Raw genomic sequence first — 16,678 nt, forward strand, 5'->3', positions numbered from 1 at the left:
TAATCCTAAATGATTCGGGAATCTGAACCGCTCTAAAAGAGCCCTTACAGGTGGCTGCAATTCGGAACTGGCCCCTGTAAAAAGTCAAAGCCTTGTATTGAACTGTACTTCCCTGCTCTTGACTTTGCAAACTGTTTTAGATTGTGTCACAGGATCTGACACGAATTATGACCTGATGGTCAAGATTCAATGTATCCCCTGAGCAGAAATCTGCACTTGCGCAGGAAACAGGGTTTAAATCCGGTGTAGAAGAGGAAAGTTACATAGTGCAGCTTTTAGATGATCTTAAACATAAACACACTACAAGATTTAAAAAATAATGGTTAATCACAAAACTACACTTCTAAGATTATCAGGCTTGCCGGAGCAACACAAAATGCAACACCTCGACGTGATGATGTGATATATAATATATAATATCACACACTGACTTGAGGGTCAGTGGTTTCACATCTCAGCAGCTGTGTTTATTCACACATTCATGCAAATTTGATCAATTTAGGTAACTACAAAATGTGTTGCTCTGCAACTTTAATAAGCAGAAAGTACAGCTGTTATGTGATCATTACTATAACTTTTTTTCTCTTTCGGCATGGCAACCACAGAACCTACAGTGACATTATCATCTCTGTCGGGTGGAACCAGCTAACTCCAAAATGTTCATTTTTCAGGAAATGACAAAAACAAAACAGAAAGTGGAGTTAGGAGGTTTTGTTTATCATTGATAAGAACAGCTGAATGGACCTCCAAGCTCACAATGAGGTTGGAGGTCAAAAGGGGGTGGAGCTTGGAGTCAGCAAAACCAGCTAACTCCACCTCCCTTTGCTGGAGTTAGCTGGTGTAGCAGAAAGTTTGAGGATCCAATGGAGTTAGATGGTTTTGTCAGAAGCACTTTTTAATACTTTTCATTGGTTCAATATTTGTTTTACCAACACACAGACGTAAAGGGTGTTCAGTAGCACTGATTTATGGGAAAAAAATGCAAAAGCGGAAAAATGGAGTTAGCTGGTTCCTGCCGGACAGCAACGATTATGTCCAAAAGCTTACTTTACAACATTTTCATGTCAAGGACCCCCAAAATGATATGTATTTGGCCGCAGACCCCCATCTCAAAATATTTAGTTCCAGGGACCCCCAGAAGCAAAGATTTGAGTTACAAATGTTCGCTTAAAAATTTATATATTTTGAAAGATTTGCCAAAATTGTCATGATTTTTCAAAAATAGCAGATCTACAAGCTCATAGCGCAGCACTCTGCGCTATGAGCTTGTATATCTGCTATTTTTGAATAACCAAATAATGGTTAAAATGGTTAAAATCTAAAATGACAGATGCGTTCCCGGTCTTATAATGGGTTAATTTACGAAAAAAAACACAAAAAGTTAAAATACGGAGATAAGAGGTTTCATATCCCGTCGGCGACGATAATATGGTTTATTATGCCAGTATAAGGCAGCTCCCAATCCCATGGGGTTATGGCTACACACTGAACAGCAGCACTAAGTGATTAAAATATGATTCACACTGTGTACACCTGTCACCTGCTGGAACATTCCAATCCACTGTATTTTTAGCTTGTCAGTGAAACAAATCTAAATGTAGACCTGCTGCTGCTGTTGTTGTTGTTGTTATTTTTGGGATTTTGTTTTCATCGACACATCATTTTCTGTCGTGAAGTCAACAAGGTCAACTCTGACTTATTCAACTTTGCTTAAAAAACAACAACAACAACAACAACAACAACAACGGTGTTATTATTTGTAATAGGCTTTGAGAAACACAGTTTAGTAGCAGCCAGCCGCCTAAGTGAACTGTTCCCTTGTTTAGTCCCATTATTTATTGTATTTTACTTGTTTTCTAGACAGACAGACAGACAGACAGACAGACAGGCAGACATAGGGGGTGAGAGAGAGAGAGGGAGAGAGAGAGACAGGCAGGCAGAAACTGCTCATATCAAACATGGTAATTAACGGAATGACTTACATGGCTATTACCAGAGGAAGACATGACTGATTAACATAGAGGTGGTGTGTGTGTGTGTGTGTGTGTGTGTGTGTGTGTGTGTGTGTGTGTGTGTGTGTGTGTGTGTGTATGCGTGCGTGTGTGCAGGCGTGTATATATGTTTAAATATATTTTAGTGAACGGAAATTACAAACAGCTAGGTTACAGCTTCCGTTTCGCTGCTTTTAACCCTTTAAGACCGGGAACGCATGTGTCATTTTAGATTTCTTTGGCTATTCAAAAATAGCAGACCTACAAGCTCATAGCGAGGCACCAAGTGCCACGCTATGAGCTTGTAGATCTGCCATGTTTGAAAAATCTTGACAATTCGTGCAAATCTTTGAATTTATATGTTTTAAAGCGAACATTTGTAACTCCAATCTGTGCTTCTGGGGGTCCCTGGCACAATATATTTTGAGATGGGGGTCCAAATACATATAATATTGGGGGTCCTTGACATGGAAAAGTTGGAGCACCACTGATATAGCAACATAAGTTTTTTCAAAAAACTGTTTGTATAGAATATATATTCAAAGATATGCACACATTTTTCAAAAATAGCAGATCTACAAGCTCATAGCGCTGCACTCGGTGCCGTGCTATGAGCTTGTAGATCTGCTATTTTTGAATTAGCTTGTATATCTACTATTTTTTAATAGCCAAAGAAATCTAAAGTGACACAGATGTGTTCCCGGATTAAATGGTTTAATGTAGGTTTAGTTACAGACTTTATGTGCAGTAGCATTTGAAGATTGTGGAATAGCTGCCTGGCCTGATGAGAGACCACTAGGTTTAGGGGTTACATTAGTTATTATACTTGTGTTGTGCACAAAAAAATAACAGATCTACAAGCTCACAACTGTGTCGGGTTTTGAGGTTGTAGATCTGTTATTTTCGGCTTCAGGGTTAGGCTTTAAAATAATAAAATCTCTAAAATGTTGATGTGCTCACAAGTATAGTTATACAAACGTATGTGTGTATTTGCGCGTGCGTGTGTGTGTGTATGTGGACGCCTGGACGGGGGCATGTGTCGTGTGCAAATGAGTGAAAATCAAATATTGGATTGGAGTGTGTGTGTGTGTGTGTGGGAGAGCGAGGAGGACAGAAATAGCAAAGCGTTGGCAGCGGCTTTGACAGTGACGGATGGCAGGTAATGAACGAGTGTCTCGGCCCATGATCATGTTTCACGTCATAAAACACAGAGTATAGCGTCCGGCTCGCTACATGATGAATGTGGTAATGTCTGGCTAATAGCTAGCATACTGCCCCTAACGTTACAGAGCGCAGCAGGGCTCGATCCCCAAACCTTTTCAGCCCAAGGCCCCTTTTCCGACAGGTTTTCCCCGCCTATGTTCAGAGTGTTTCCACTGAAAATGATTTGGTTCAGTACCCTAAAAGTTGGTTCGGAACTGGAACCAAAAAAACATGCTTTTTCTTGCCCTGAACTCTACTGGTTGGAAGTGACAGATGCGATATAAACAATGGCAAAAGCATGCGGAAAATCATCATTAAATAAAAGAAAAGAAAAGTGAAACTGTAACTGCCATTAACGATTGAATTTCCCCCGTTAAATGGACAATTTGACCGGTCATATTCGACACATTGCTGGTCAGGCCTGGCATAGAACCTGGGGCAACTGGGGCCCCCCGCCCCTAATTAAAAATGTTTTTGCTTTAAACTGGTGGTAACACAAGCCGGTTCCATGAAAGCACCAAGGTTCCAAAAATCTAACCAGTTCTATAGAACCAAGGTTCTTTTGGTGGAAAAGGGGCCTCAGCGTCTCCCCGGCCGGTACCCAAACGTACAAGAAAATACATTATGAATTAACCACTTAATAAGGCCTTTTACAAAATGTGTGAAAACACCAGATCTACAGGCTTGCATGGTTGTATATCTGCATTTTATATATCTGCATTTTTTGACTTTTTTAAAGTACTGATTAACTGACTCAATTTTTTTTTCAGTAAATGTACCCACGACCCATAAAAATGGGTCAGCGATCCAAAAATGGCTCCCGACCCATTGTCTGGGAACCCTTGATATAGTAGAACATAATGGAGACATGCTTGCCAGGCTCGCCACGTTAACGATAAACAAAACAAAACAGATAATTAAACGTGACTCGATATGTACTACTCCATGCCGAATAGGCCACGCTAAATTAACCGTGATTAATGTGTAAATATGGTATGTGTCATAGCAGATGCTTTCTGCCATCATGCACACAACAGACTCTCCGACTGTTATGTGGAGAGGAGTTTTATAGGGGTGCAACAGTTAATTGATGTACTTGAATTAATCGATTATAAAAACTGTTATGTGTGGGTGCAAAATACACAAAATATGTTGTTCCAGGGACCCCCAGAAGCACAGATTGGAGTTAGAATTTTTTGCTTTAAAACATATATATTCAAAGATTTGCAAACATTTCCACGATTTTTCTAAGAATAGCAGATCTACAAGCTCATTGCCGTGCTATATGAGCTTGTACATCTGCTATTTTTTGGATAGCCAAAGAAATGTAAATATGAATGTAATGTCACTGTTAACCAGCATCCCTGTCTCTCTCAGGAGCTGGACTCATCATCTTCAGAGCCAGAGGAGAGTTCATCATCATCATCATCATCATCATCATCATCATCATCAGATGAGGAGGTCCCACAGAGCTCTGATGAAGGTGAGGCTTTGAACTCATTGGTGGAAAAAGTACTCTGGAGGAAGTACTCTGGAAGAAGTACTCTTGCATGCAATGTAAAAAAAAAAAGTCCTGTATTCAAAATTTCACTTGAGTAAAAGGGCACAAAATAGACTTCTTTGCTGTTGGGCAGAAACCTCCTATCCATATTTTTTTTTCTTTTTTTTACCTGTAAATTAATGCCCTACTTGATCATACTACAGCGTCACACAAAAGCATCAAAAGTAATACTTAATTGCATTAAGTGCTCAAATCGCTTTACAATGGTTCATTCATTCAGTAGCAGATCCACAAGCTCGAAAGCTTGTGGATCTGCTACTTTTGCTATTTTTGAATTTGAATCCTGAAAAGTAACAGTTTTGGACATATTTGAGAGACTACTTAAAGTACTAAAGTTAGAGCTTGTAGATCGGCTATTGTTGAATAATCTAAATCAGTAAAGTAACTAGTAACTAAAGCTGTCAAATAATTATTCCGGAGTAAAAAAGTACAACATTTGCGTCCAAGATGTAGAGGAGTAGAAGTATAAAGAATTGAAAGTAAAATAAGTACTAATAAATGTACCTAAGTACAGTACTTAAATATACTTACTTTCCACCACTGTTGAACTACATCGACATTTGAAGTGTATTTTCTCCGTAGTCATTAACATCTTTACTGAACCTGTCTGAACAACTGAATCAACTTTGTCTAAACCTTATTGCGTTGCTTAATAAGTCATTGACGTTTGAATCGTATAGTTCCCAAATCAATCCTGGCTCCGGAGACTATCTCGGGGTAGACGTTTCAAATCAATCTATGTGCTTTAAATGCTTTAAATGCATTCTATCACGCACACACACACGCACACGCACATGTGCTTGTGCGTGTTATAAAATAACAGCGCAATGCGCTGCAAGTTGTTTTTCCTACTGTTGAAATGAAAAGACTTTACTGTTTGCCTTAACATAAAAGGGTAAATTGTGGCAAGAACAAATACTTATACAACGATGTCACGCGTGTCGAATTTGTCAGTCGGTCGCACGGTTCTCGAGATACGTTTACTACGAACGCACAGACTTTTTGCGCATTTGTATTATTATTATTTTTATTATTATTATATTACAGACAATAATATGCGTTTATATAACTAATGGATGAGCGTGAAAGTGCATAATGGATGTGCTTTAAATATGTCTACTAGCATATTATTTGTTGCTGTGCCTGAGACTGTTTTGAATTCAATTATTTATCTTAATAAAAAAAAAACATTATAATAAATATGCATAAATATAATTATGCTTTTCTATCCAGGGCTTCTGTATGCTCTGCGTTACTTTTTCAAGGGAAGTTTTCAACGGTCAATTAGAGGTTTTTCCATGAGTCAAAGGATGCCCGCAGGCTGTGATAACTGGGCTGGAGTCTCCATCTCTGGGCGTTCCCCGGTGCCAATGTTCCCTTTTTAAACATGATGAAAATTACTTATGTGGCCAGTGGGCGCATATTCCTCTCCCTGTGCCCTATCTTTTCTGCTCCCCTTCGCGTCTCCCTGGTATGCATTCTAATTCCCCGAATGAAATTATAACCTGATAACCCTGAAGAAATAATAACCTGTAGCTAGATTTGGAGATAATTTGTATCCTTAATGATTTTTCTCACGAGGGTATTAAAACGCGACGGTAAACGGCACTCTGTAAATCTCTAACAATGCGAGGCCTTGTTGTTTTGTTCCTTCTCTAGATGCCTCCCGCTTGAAACCCTGTGACTGCCCTACGTTTCGGACCAAAGGGAGGGGGGATGCGAGGTAAGGTGAAATCATCTGAAGAAAGAAAGAAGAACTTCTTTATTCACAGAGACAATGACACAATTTAATGAACCAAATATTTTTTGAAGCATCTTTTCTTTTCTTTTATTAAAATTTATAATTTTTTACACACTTTTTATACAAGTTTGACATAAAAAAATAAACCTTTCTGCGTCGCTCCAACAAATTTTGGATGGTCTGCGCTGCGTGACGACACTCCAAAATAGAAGCAAGCCCTGAACAGGTTTTGACGCGCCCACTTAGACACCTCCAGTGTGTCTACAGCCGTTGTACGTGGGTGCGTTTGACGACGCGAGCTTCTGACGCTTTCAGTCAGTGTGTCAGGGCCTTTAACACGCTCTCAATCCTTTTATCACTCCTCCTCTCACCAGGCAGGTCAAATAAAGGCTGGGTATGTGATAAAACGGTTTACTCAATACACATTTTACACAGATTGAACGAAGTAAAAAAAAGTGCATCAAACAGAGTCAAGGTCTTCTTGCACAAGGCGTTTGCAGCATGGCTGTGATATTTTGAAGCGTGTCCTCATATGACATGAAGGCAATCGGCTCATGCTGGCCTTATAGCACTGTTTCCCAAAACGCTGGGTTGGGACCCATCGTGAATAAATATCCATTTTTTTGTTTCCTACATTTGTTTTTTTTATCTTTATTATTTCATTATTAAAAAAAAAAATCAAAGAAAATTCACAATTTTTCATGAATTAACTAGTTCAAACATTTGTTCAAAAGAACAAATGTACTGCTAGGCCAGCAGTCCGGGCCAGAAAAACTAACTTTTTTTTCGCAGAACTTTTATATGCTATTTTCACTATAGTTCGGGCCCCGGGAGACATACAATTTCTCTTTTGGGTCTCGAGTTTAAAAAGTTTGGGAACCACTGCCTTATATATACAGCACCTTGTTTTCTCCTCCACAAGGAGCCTGTCGCCTCCTTGTGCCGCAGTGCTCTTCAGGGGGAGGGACCACGGTCCCAGAGAGCAGAAGGAAGAGGAGGAGAGAGCCGAAGACGAGGAGGAGGCCCAGCATCAACATCGCACCATGGTGGACACGTTGGCGGAGAGACCCGGGGCGGGCATCCCCCATCACGACCGCAGGCTCTATCGCGCCACGGCCGTGCTCGCCAAATCCATCCCTGGATTCAGCATCCTGGCCTTCCCTGACTTTTGGGGTCACCTCCCACCGCCGGGCAATGAACCCATGGCTCCACGCAAACCCAAACTACAGAGGTAAGGCAACTCTGCTGCACCACAGTGGGCTATCATGCAGTTTGGGGACATTTTAATTAACCCAATAAGACCGGGAAAGCATCTGTCATTTTAGATTTTAACCACTTTAACCATTATCTTATACTTTGGCTATTCAAAAATAGCAGATATACAAGCTCGTAGATCTGCAATTTTTTTCTGCAATTTTTTACTCAAATCTTTGCTTCTGGGATTCGATTCTACAAATGTAAAAAAAACAGTTTTTGAAAAAACTTATGTTGCTATAATCATTGGTTCTCAAACTTTTTTATGTCAAGGGCCCCCAAAATGATATTTGGCCGCGGACCCCCATCTCAAAATATGTTGTTCCAGGGACCCCCAGAAGCAAAGATTTGAGTTAAAAATGGAAGCTTAAAAAAAAAAAAAAAAAAAAATATATATATATATATATATATATATATATATATATATATATATATATATATATATATATATATATATATATATATATATACATATATATATATATACATATACATATATATATATATATATATATATATATATATATATATATATATATATATATATATATATTCCGTGTCATCGGTGCCCAGACCCTAGGTGGGGTTGGCGAAAGGGCCTTTCTGTGTGGAGTTTGCATGTTCTCCCCGTGTTCCCATGGGTAGGTACTAGGGATGCACGATATTGGTTTTTTGAAACCGATACCGATATCGATAACTTCCTGCTTCTCAAGACCGATACCGATACCGATAACCGATAATACAAATATATATACATATATTAAAAAATCTAAAAAAAATGTTTTCAAATGTATATGAATCTGTAGTATTAGCACACCTTATGGTAAGAAATACTAGTAGTGGGCAAAGGTGGATTTAACATAGCTTTGAACAATATAATACATTTAATCATAGAACATTTTAATCATTATTATTATTTTATTTTGTATTATTTATGAATGTAGAATTTCTTTTTACTATTTATTGTGTAGCAATAAAAGACTGAAAACACTGGCTTACAGTTGAATTATTGGCAACTAAAGAAATAGAAATTCAAGAAATAATGAAGACAAATACAGACAATGCCTATGAACATTGGCTTGCAGTTATTGCACATAGCCAAAATGCAATAATAATATGCTTGTCATTGAGAAAGGAAAATAAAGTTGTCTTTTTGAGGAGAAGTAACCTTAGAAGTCACTTTAAGTTTAGCATAAGGGAGAGGGAATTACTTGATATCTCTAGGGCTTTGGTTCTCAAAGTGGGGTCTGGGGACCCCCAGGGGTCCTTGAGGGAGTTCCAGGGGGTCCCCAGCTAAATGATAGATTAGGCACCAAATGGACCCTTATGGGTCTGTAACTCTGACGGGTCCATTTGGTTCCATTTGTACACTCTCAGAGTTAAATTAACATAGATTTTACGATAGAAATTGGGGTCCAAGTGATAGAAATGCCATTAAATGGGGGTCTGTAGTAGCCTGGCTCCACCCCCTGAATCCTTTGCTTCGAGTGAAACGAAATGAAAATTCAGGCTGAGTGTCAGGCTAGGTCTGTAGCCCTAATGCATGTCAAACTGGGGGTCCTCTAAATTAAAATGGTTGAGAATCACTGCTAGAGCTGTAAAAAATCTTCTCTTATGGGGGTCCCTGGCATATATTTTCAAATGGGGGTCCGCAGGCTAATAAGTGTCAATTTGGGGGTCCTTGACATGAAAAAGTTTGAGAACCACTGCTCTAGGGTACAGAAAACATTCAATTGGCTATTAAACATACACAAGACACAGACGACAGACAACCGGTTACTTACAGCTGCCATTAATTAGTGCTTTTGTGTGGTCAAATCAGGGTCAAATGCACAGCCTCAACGAGCCATCGTTAACCTGCTAATGTTACACAGCTGATTGGCAACATGCCTTAAACGCATCCACCACACCACTCTGATCTCCAAGCAAGTTGGAGAACACTTAGTCTAAAATGTTACTTTAGCTGGTCAATTTAAGATGACAACAGCATCAAAGGTTAGTAGTAGACCTGTATGTATGATGATCAGTTATTCTTCCAGACAGTGGTCTATCCAAGACGTAACACGTTTGAGACCAGGTCTCAACCAGCTCTCCTCTCTCTCTCTGTCTCTCTGTGTGTGTGTGTAGCGTCGCTGTGTGTGTGTGTGGGGAGGGGAGGGGCTGTGCTGCTGCTGCTGTGTGAGAGAGTCTCCACACAACGGTGTCTAACCGAGTTATACTTCTCCAGTACAACGGTGTCTAACCGAGAGTTATACTTCTCCACACAACGGTGTCTAACCGAGAGAGTCCGTGCAGATCATGGCTGACAAATATTATATATTATCGGGGTAAATTATCGGGATAAATAATTTTATCGGGTCTATCGGGATGACGTCATAATTCCTGATATCGGACCGATAATTATCGGGCCGATACTTATCGTGCACCACTAGTAGGTACCCTCACAAAAAACATGCAGTAATCCTGGTCTCTATACTGCCTCCCCTGGTCAGCTGGGGTGCCTGATGGAGGGGAAAGGAACTGGTTGGAATAACTTGTACCTTCCACGTGCTACGTCCTACTGGGGAAACTCCCCCCTGTCAGGTGATAAGAAGCGCAGGCTCACTCCAATCCTCATGCATTGAAGGAAGCACCCAGGATTACAGCTTAGGCAATTGGCACTGGGTGAAAAAAAAAAAAAAAATATATATATATATATATATATATATATATATATATATATATATAAATAGTATTTATATTCTAAGATTTGCAGAAAAGTTTTCACGATTTTCCAAAAATAGCAGATCTACAAGCTCATATCGCGGCACTCGGTGCCACGCTATGAGCTTTTACTGTATATCTGCTATTTTTTAATAGTGAAAGTACAATATCCAGTTTCATTGCTATGCCGATGATACCCAGCTCTATCTTCCACTCAAAGCCTCCGACCCTAGTTACCTATCCTTCCTCAAAGCTTACTTGTCCGATATTCACTCCTGGATGTCTCAACGTTTCCTACAGTTAACCTCCGACAAATCTGACATTATTCTTTTTGGTCCCCTCAGTTCACAAACCACCATTCTAGACAGTCTTGGCCCCTTGGCAACTAATATGACTCCCGTTGCGAGGAACCTGGGTGTCCAATTTGACTCTGACCTCCGGTTTGAAAGCCAGGTAAAAAAAGTGGTACAAACCTGCTTCATGCACATAAGAAACATCTACAGTATAAGATCAAATCGTTTCTTTCTGCAGGCAATCTTAAGACTGTTGTTAACTCATTCAGTGCCACTGACGTGTCACACGTCCATTTTTTTCCAAACCCAGAGTGCCAATGACGTCTTAACACGTCCAAACCGTGTTTTAATTGTTTACACTAGATGGCGCTGTTCCCTAACCTATGAGCCACCATTTCACTCTCAGGCACACACAGAACCAGGAGATCAGGAGATGTTTGGTTGTCAATGATATTTTTTTTTATTTGTACTGTTTGACCCCAGGAAGAATAGTCACTGCTGCGGCAGTGGCTAATGGGGTTCTAAAATAAACAACTACAATCATGTGATAGCAAGATTTCCTCCGCCATTCACTTCCTTGTTATTCCATTTGGAAAAACGCCTGTTTTTTACTCTGCGTTTTTGACGAGACATGCTATATTCAACGGCCGATAACAAGCATACAGGGGTTTGCGATGACATATTATTTTATTTTCTCGGAAGCACAGAGTCATACTAGTTGGGAAGACAAAGTAAGCTTTGTTACCACAGAGATTCATGAGACCACATTCACTTCCTTGTTTACATTTTGCGGGTGATGCTTTCGGCAAGTTGAAGACGAGTGTAGAAGAGAAGAGTGTGAATGCTCAGATCTCAGAATGTTGTGACACACGTAGTGTCGCTCAAAGCATGAATTGGCCTTAAGAGGGAACAGAGTGTAATAGAGTTCAGCAGAGTATAACAGAGTAGAGTCCTCAACAGATTGGACCTTCCGTTCCAGAGATGATGGCCAATGGTCGATGTTTTGAGTTCTGGACATTTTCAGTTTGACATTTATGTCTGCTTAGCAAGAGCATGTTATTTAAGGTCATCTGTAGGATTACGGTGGAAACACACCAGACTTTTTTCACGCACACACGCATATACGCACACACGCACATACGCACTTTTAGATCCAGTCCTATTTTAAAGCCTGCGTATGCGGGACTCGCGTATCCACGCGCCTGGTGTAGCCGCTATCATTGATATCAATTGGATCTAAACAAACGCGCTCTACGCGCCACGCATACGCGTGCTTTAAAAAGTCTGGTGTAGATCGGCCGTTAGATGGAATCAGTCGAGGTTGATTCCAAAATGTTTGTAAACAATGTTTCATGACTTCAATGTTGAAGAGGGGCTTTTTGCTTTGTCCTTCTCTATTGACATCATATAATTCCGTTTTTTTAAGGTAACTGTTTTGAGTGGGAAGATTAGGGTCTATTTTCTATTAGTACAGATATTTATGGGGAAGTATACTTAGAATAATTTTATACCAGAATATACAACAGAATATATATATATAATGATATATTTTTCTTTTCTTAGAAACATACAGTTCAACCACTTTAGCAGTGATGTGTGCATGAAGCACAGTGAAACCCCCCGTGTTTAGCAACGATCGGGGAATCGATCATACTGGAGATAAATATTCTGTGAATACTTGAAAACGTAAGAAAAACGAAAAATCGCTGGCACCATTGGCAATTATTTATTTACTTTCTTGGCACTGAATGAGTTAATGGTCTTTTTCCTAGCTATTTATTTGATATGGTGGAGATGGAGATTCATAAGGCTAGTTTGGTGACCAAAGGAGATCGGGCCTTCGCCATAAAGGCCTCTAGACTCTGGAACAGCCTACTACCAGATCATTGACATTGAAAACCCATTCCTACAGAATGGCCTTTTTAACTGCTTGAGATAAATCTTGTTTGTTGTTGCTCTGTTGTTCTATTGTAAACTTAATTTTTTACTGTTATTGCATTGTTGTTGTTTGATTACTGTTTTGATTGTTCAAGCACTTTGTAACATTGTTTAAAAAAGTGCTATACAAATAAAGTTCTATTATTTATTATCTTAAAATAGTGGTTAAAGTGGTTACACAGATGCGTTCCCGGTTTTAATGGGTTAACCAGGAGAGAAAATACATTGATGATTAACCACTTAAACCCCATATGATTGAGCGGATTAGTGTATTTTCTGTTTTCTGTTATTGTGGGGAAAGCTTTCGCAGAAAATAGCCGATCGACAAGCTTACAACGCATCGCATAAACACTGTTTGTAAAAAGTTAATCAAAACAATGACATCGGAACAATTCTCCCCCCAGAGTTCTTTCATTCTGGATTTAAAAGCATTTAACATAATTAATTCAGCAAGTTTCCCTATCATTCTGCAAAGAATTCCATGCAGAGTTTACAGAATACATACATAATTATAGTAATTACATAACTACATGCAACAGAATTACAATATGTAACAGAATTACAATAATATTATTTAACAATTATGTCACGGCTTGTGTGCAAAGCACATAAATCTGATTAATGATATAAAAAAAAAAAATGTGTTTATGTAGTTGTGCTCCTCAGAAAGGTAGGATGGGGATAACTGATAATAAACACATTTTAAACATAATTTTACACATCTAGAGGTTATAAATCACAGACATCAGCTCTATCGACTGAACACTAGAAGCCCGAGTATAACCAAGGCAATATTGTATAGACGAGTATAACAGGTGTATACATTAGAGGAAACAGAGTGTAACAGAGCATAACAGAGTGTAAAGACCAATTTATGCCACGCACGATGAATGTGTCGTCAAAACGTAAAAAAAATTGTTGCGGAGGACATTTGGCGACGGCATGGCGTACCTCTGGAAAAATGAAAGGTTGCAGGCGATTCATATAATGTCACATACGCAGAGTCAGACTAGTTGGGAAGACAAAGTAAGCTTTGTTACCACAGAGATTCATCAGACCACATTCACTTCCTTGTTTACATTTTGCGGGAGATGCTTTCGGCAACTTGAAGACGGTGTCAATGCTCAGATCTCAGAATGTTGTGACACACGTAGTGTCGCTCAAAGCATGAATTGGCCTTAAGAGGGAACAGAGTGTAATAGAGTTCAGCAGAGTATAACAGAGTAGAGTATTCAAAGGGCCCGAACAGATTGGACCTTCCGTTCCAGAGATGATGGCCAATGGTCGATGTTTTGAGTTCTGGCCATTTTCAGTTTGGCATTTATGTCTGCTTAGCAAGAGCATGTTATTTAAGGTCATCTGTAGGATTAGATGGAATCAGTCAAGGTTGATTCCAAAATGTTTGTAAACAATGTTTCATGACTTCAATGTTGAAGAGGGGCTTTTTGCTTTGTCCTTCTCTATGGACATCATATAATTCAGTTTGGAAGGTAACTGTTATAAGTGGGGAAAATTAGGGTCTATTTTCTATTTGTACAGATATTTATGGAGAGGTATACTAAGAATATAAATCTACCAGAATACACAACAGGATATATGATGTTTTTTTTTCTTTTCTTAGAAACATACAGTTCAACCACTTTAGCCCTATTCTATACTGTGGCTATTCAAAAGTAGCTGATCCAGCTCACACTGTGTTGTGGAGCTTATTAGTTCCACCATTTTTGAAAAGTTGTAAAGAATGTTGACAAATCTTGAAAACAAATTTTAGAAAACATTTAATGTTGACAGAAATAGGGACACCCGGGGGTTAGTGTAGTTTAGCAAAAACAAATTGGTAAAAAGCTGTTAGAAGGAAATTTTCCGGTTGAGTGATGGAAAATCACAAAACTCGGCGGTTATAGTACATTGAGATGAGAGGCCATATTGTGTTGACAGCATTACAGGCAGGAATGTGTAGACGGGACAGTGATGGGTGCATGTTTTGTGAAGATAATGCCAAGTATTAGGGACACCACATATCTGGTGGCTGTGAGTTCAGCGTGAGTTCAGTGGAGGTTGAAAGAGAGAGAGAGATAGAGACGCTACTAGAGCTCAGTCTTTTCTTTGAACATGTGGTTAATCACAGTGAGCCAGCTGGACCGAAATGCTGCTGATGTGAAAACTTTGTTTTGGAGAGACATTCTCTATTATCGCCTTGTTGGGGGACTGGCAGACCGCTTCCACAGGCCCGCAGAACCTTACAATAAAGAGCCCAGACAGAGTCATTGTGTATTCAGACTTCATTGATTTATCTCAGCGGTTGATAAATATATTAGCGTGCGGTCGTAAATTCCACGACAAGTTGGAGGCGATGGCAGCCTCACTTATATTAAGACAATGTTTGGGAATGAGTGACGCTGTAGTATGACGAAGTAGGGCATTAATTTATGAAAAAAACATAAAAAGTTAGAATATGGAGTCAAGATGTTTCTGCCCGACAACAAAGATATTTAACATGAGATAAACTACTGTGTTAATCTTGTGTTTACTGATACTACATCAGAAAAAAATCCACCATACTGCATGGTTTTCTTTCTTCTTATTCAGTAGTGTTTGACCAGTTTTTATTGTATAGATTGTTGTTTTGATGCAGCATGGTATTTTTTTTTTTCTTTTTAGGTCTTAAAAAGGTCTTAAATGTCCTTAAATTGTCACTTCATTGTCATCTGAGGACCCCCCTCCCAAAACAAAATCACATGGGGATCCCCCTGGGGGTCCCGACCCACATGTTTAGAACCACTGTACTAGTGTCACTATGGCATTTGTTTTTGTAAAATGCAGATACGTTTATTAAAGTAAATAAGAGGGGCTCACACAGTATATTATGTAGAACATTATAACAACATTATCTCTTTATCTACAAAATATGATCTTGATCTTGTTTACGTCAGTACAGGATTATCTACAATCTCCATCTTCAACGTTGAAGTGTATCTGGGTTTATTAGTGTTTGTGAGTCTGTGTGTCTGGGTATGCATGTGAAATTTTTTTTTGTGTCTGCAATTATTTGTATATGTGCCCTGTATGTCTGTACCGTATGTGTACGTACAACAGTTCAAAGTGTACTGGTCTGGTCATGTTTGTGTGTGTGTGTGTGTGTGTGTGTGTGTGTTTTAACGTCTTCCCAATGAGACATTTTCTCAGCACTTTCATGAGGCCAACAGACGCTGACATTTAAAAAATGTTAAAGACCTAATTTCGCTGTGAACTTTATCTAATTATTTTGCCAGTATGTATGCGCTCACAAATAAATAAATAAATAAATAAGAGGAACAGTTTAAGTCTGCAGTCCCTTAACAGGACCACTGTTAAGGCTATTTTGTTGGGGCCGCTTTGTGAGTAAATTGTCCCGAGTGTGGAATGAGATTAGGCCTTAATGTGAGAGACCTTTCAAGCTCTGTCTAATTTCAAACCCAAAAGGTATTTTTTTTCCCTCTTTTTTTCTGTCGCCTTCGCTTCTGTCTGTGTTCTATAATTGGAAGGGACTGCTTTTATCAAGTGCTTTACCAAAGAGCAGGCAGGCAACTAATCATTATGGGGTAAAGACCCGTACGTATTTAAGTTCTATTTCCCTTTTCTTCTCTTTACTCTTCTCTTCTCTTCTCTTCTCTGCTCTGCTCTGCTCTGCTCTGCTCTGCTCTGCTCTGCTCTGCTCTGCTCTGCTCTGCTCTGCTCTTTTCCTTAACACTATTTGTATAGGATTTAGGACGATAGGAATGCACAACAAAGATAAGGATAGGGAGCACCAACTGGAAGTGTGTGTGTGTGTGTGTGTGTGTGTGTGTGTGTGTGTGTGTGTGTGTGTGTGTGTGTGTGTGTGTGTGTGTGTGCGCGCGCGCTGTGCGTGCGCTGTGTGCGTGTGTGCGAGTGAGCGTAGGTGCATGTCTTTATGTATAAGTGGACATGAATAATACAGTATAATCCTTAAATTTAGACCTATTTGATTCCGCTG

The 16,678-nt window shown here is 39.4% G+C and overlaps 1 protein-coding gene across 2 annotated transcripts in view; it reads left to right on the plus strand.

Moving 5' to 3' along the window:
• agbl1 (AGBL carboxypeptidase 1) overlaps positions 1 to 16,678 on the plus strand; it is a 216,249-nt gene that overhangs the window by 102,159 nt on the left and 97,412 nt on the right. For both annotated transcript variants that reach the window (XM_080436936.1, XM_080436937.1), the window contains exons 12-14: positions 4,572 to 4,677; positions 6,415 to 6,478; positions 7,419 to 7,727. In XM_080436936.1, the coding sequence (XP_080293062.1) occupies positions 4,572 to 4,677; positions 6,415 to 6,478; positions 7,419 to 7,727 (479 nt within the window). The remainder of the gene's footprint in view (positions 1 to 4,571; positions 4,678 to 6,414; positions 6,479 to 7,418; positions 7,728 to 16,678) is intronic.

The sequence above is a fragment of the Gymnoscopelus braueri genome, assembly GCF_963280865.1.
Source record: "Gymnoscopelus braueri genome assembly, chromosome: 9".
Classification (NCBI taxonomy): Eukaryota; Metazoa; Chordata; class Actinopteri; order Myctophiformes; family Myctophidae; genus Gymnoscopelus; species Gymnoscopelus braueri.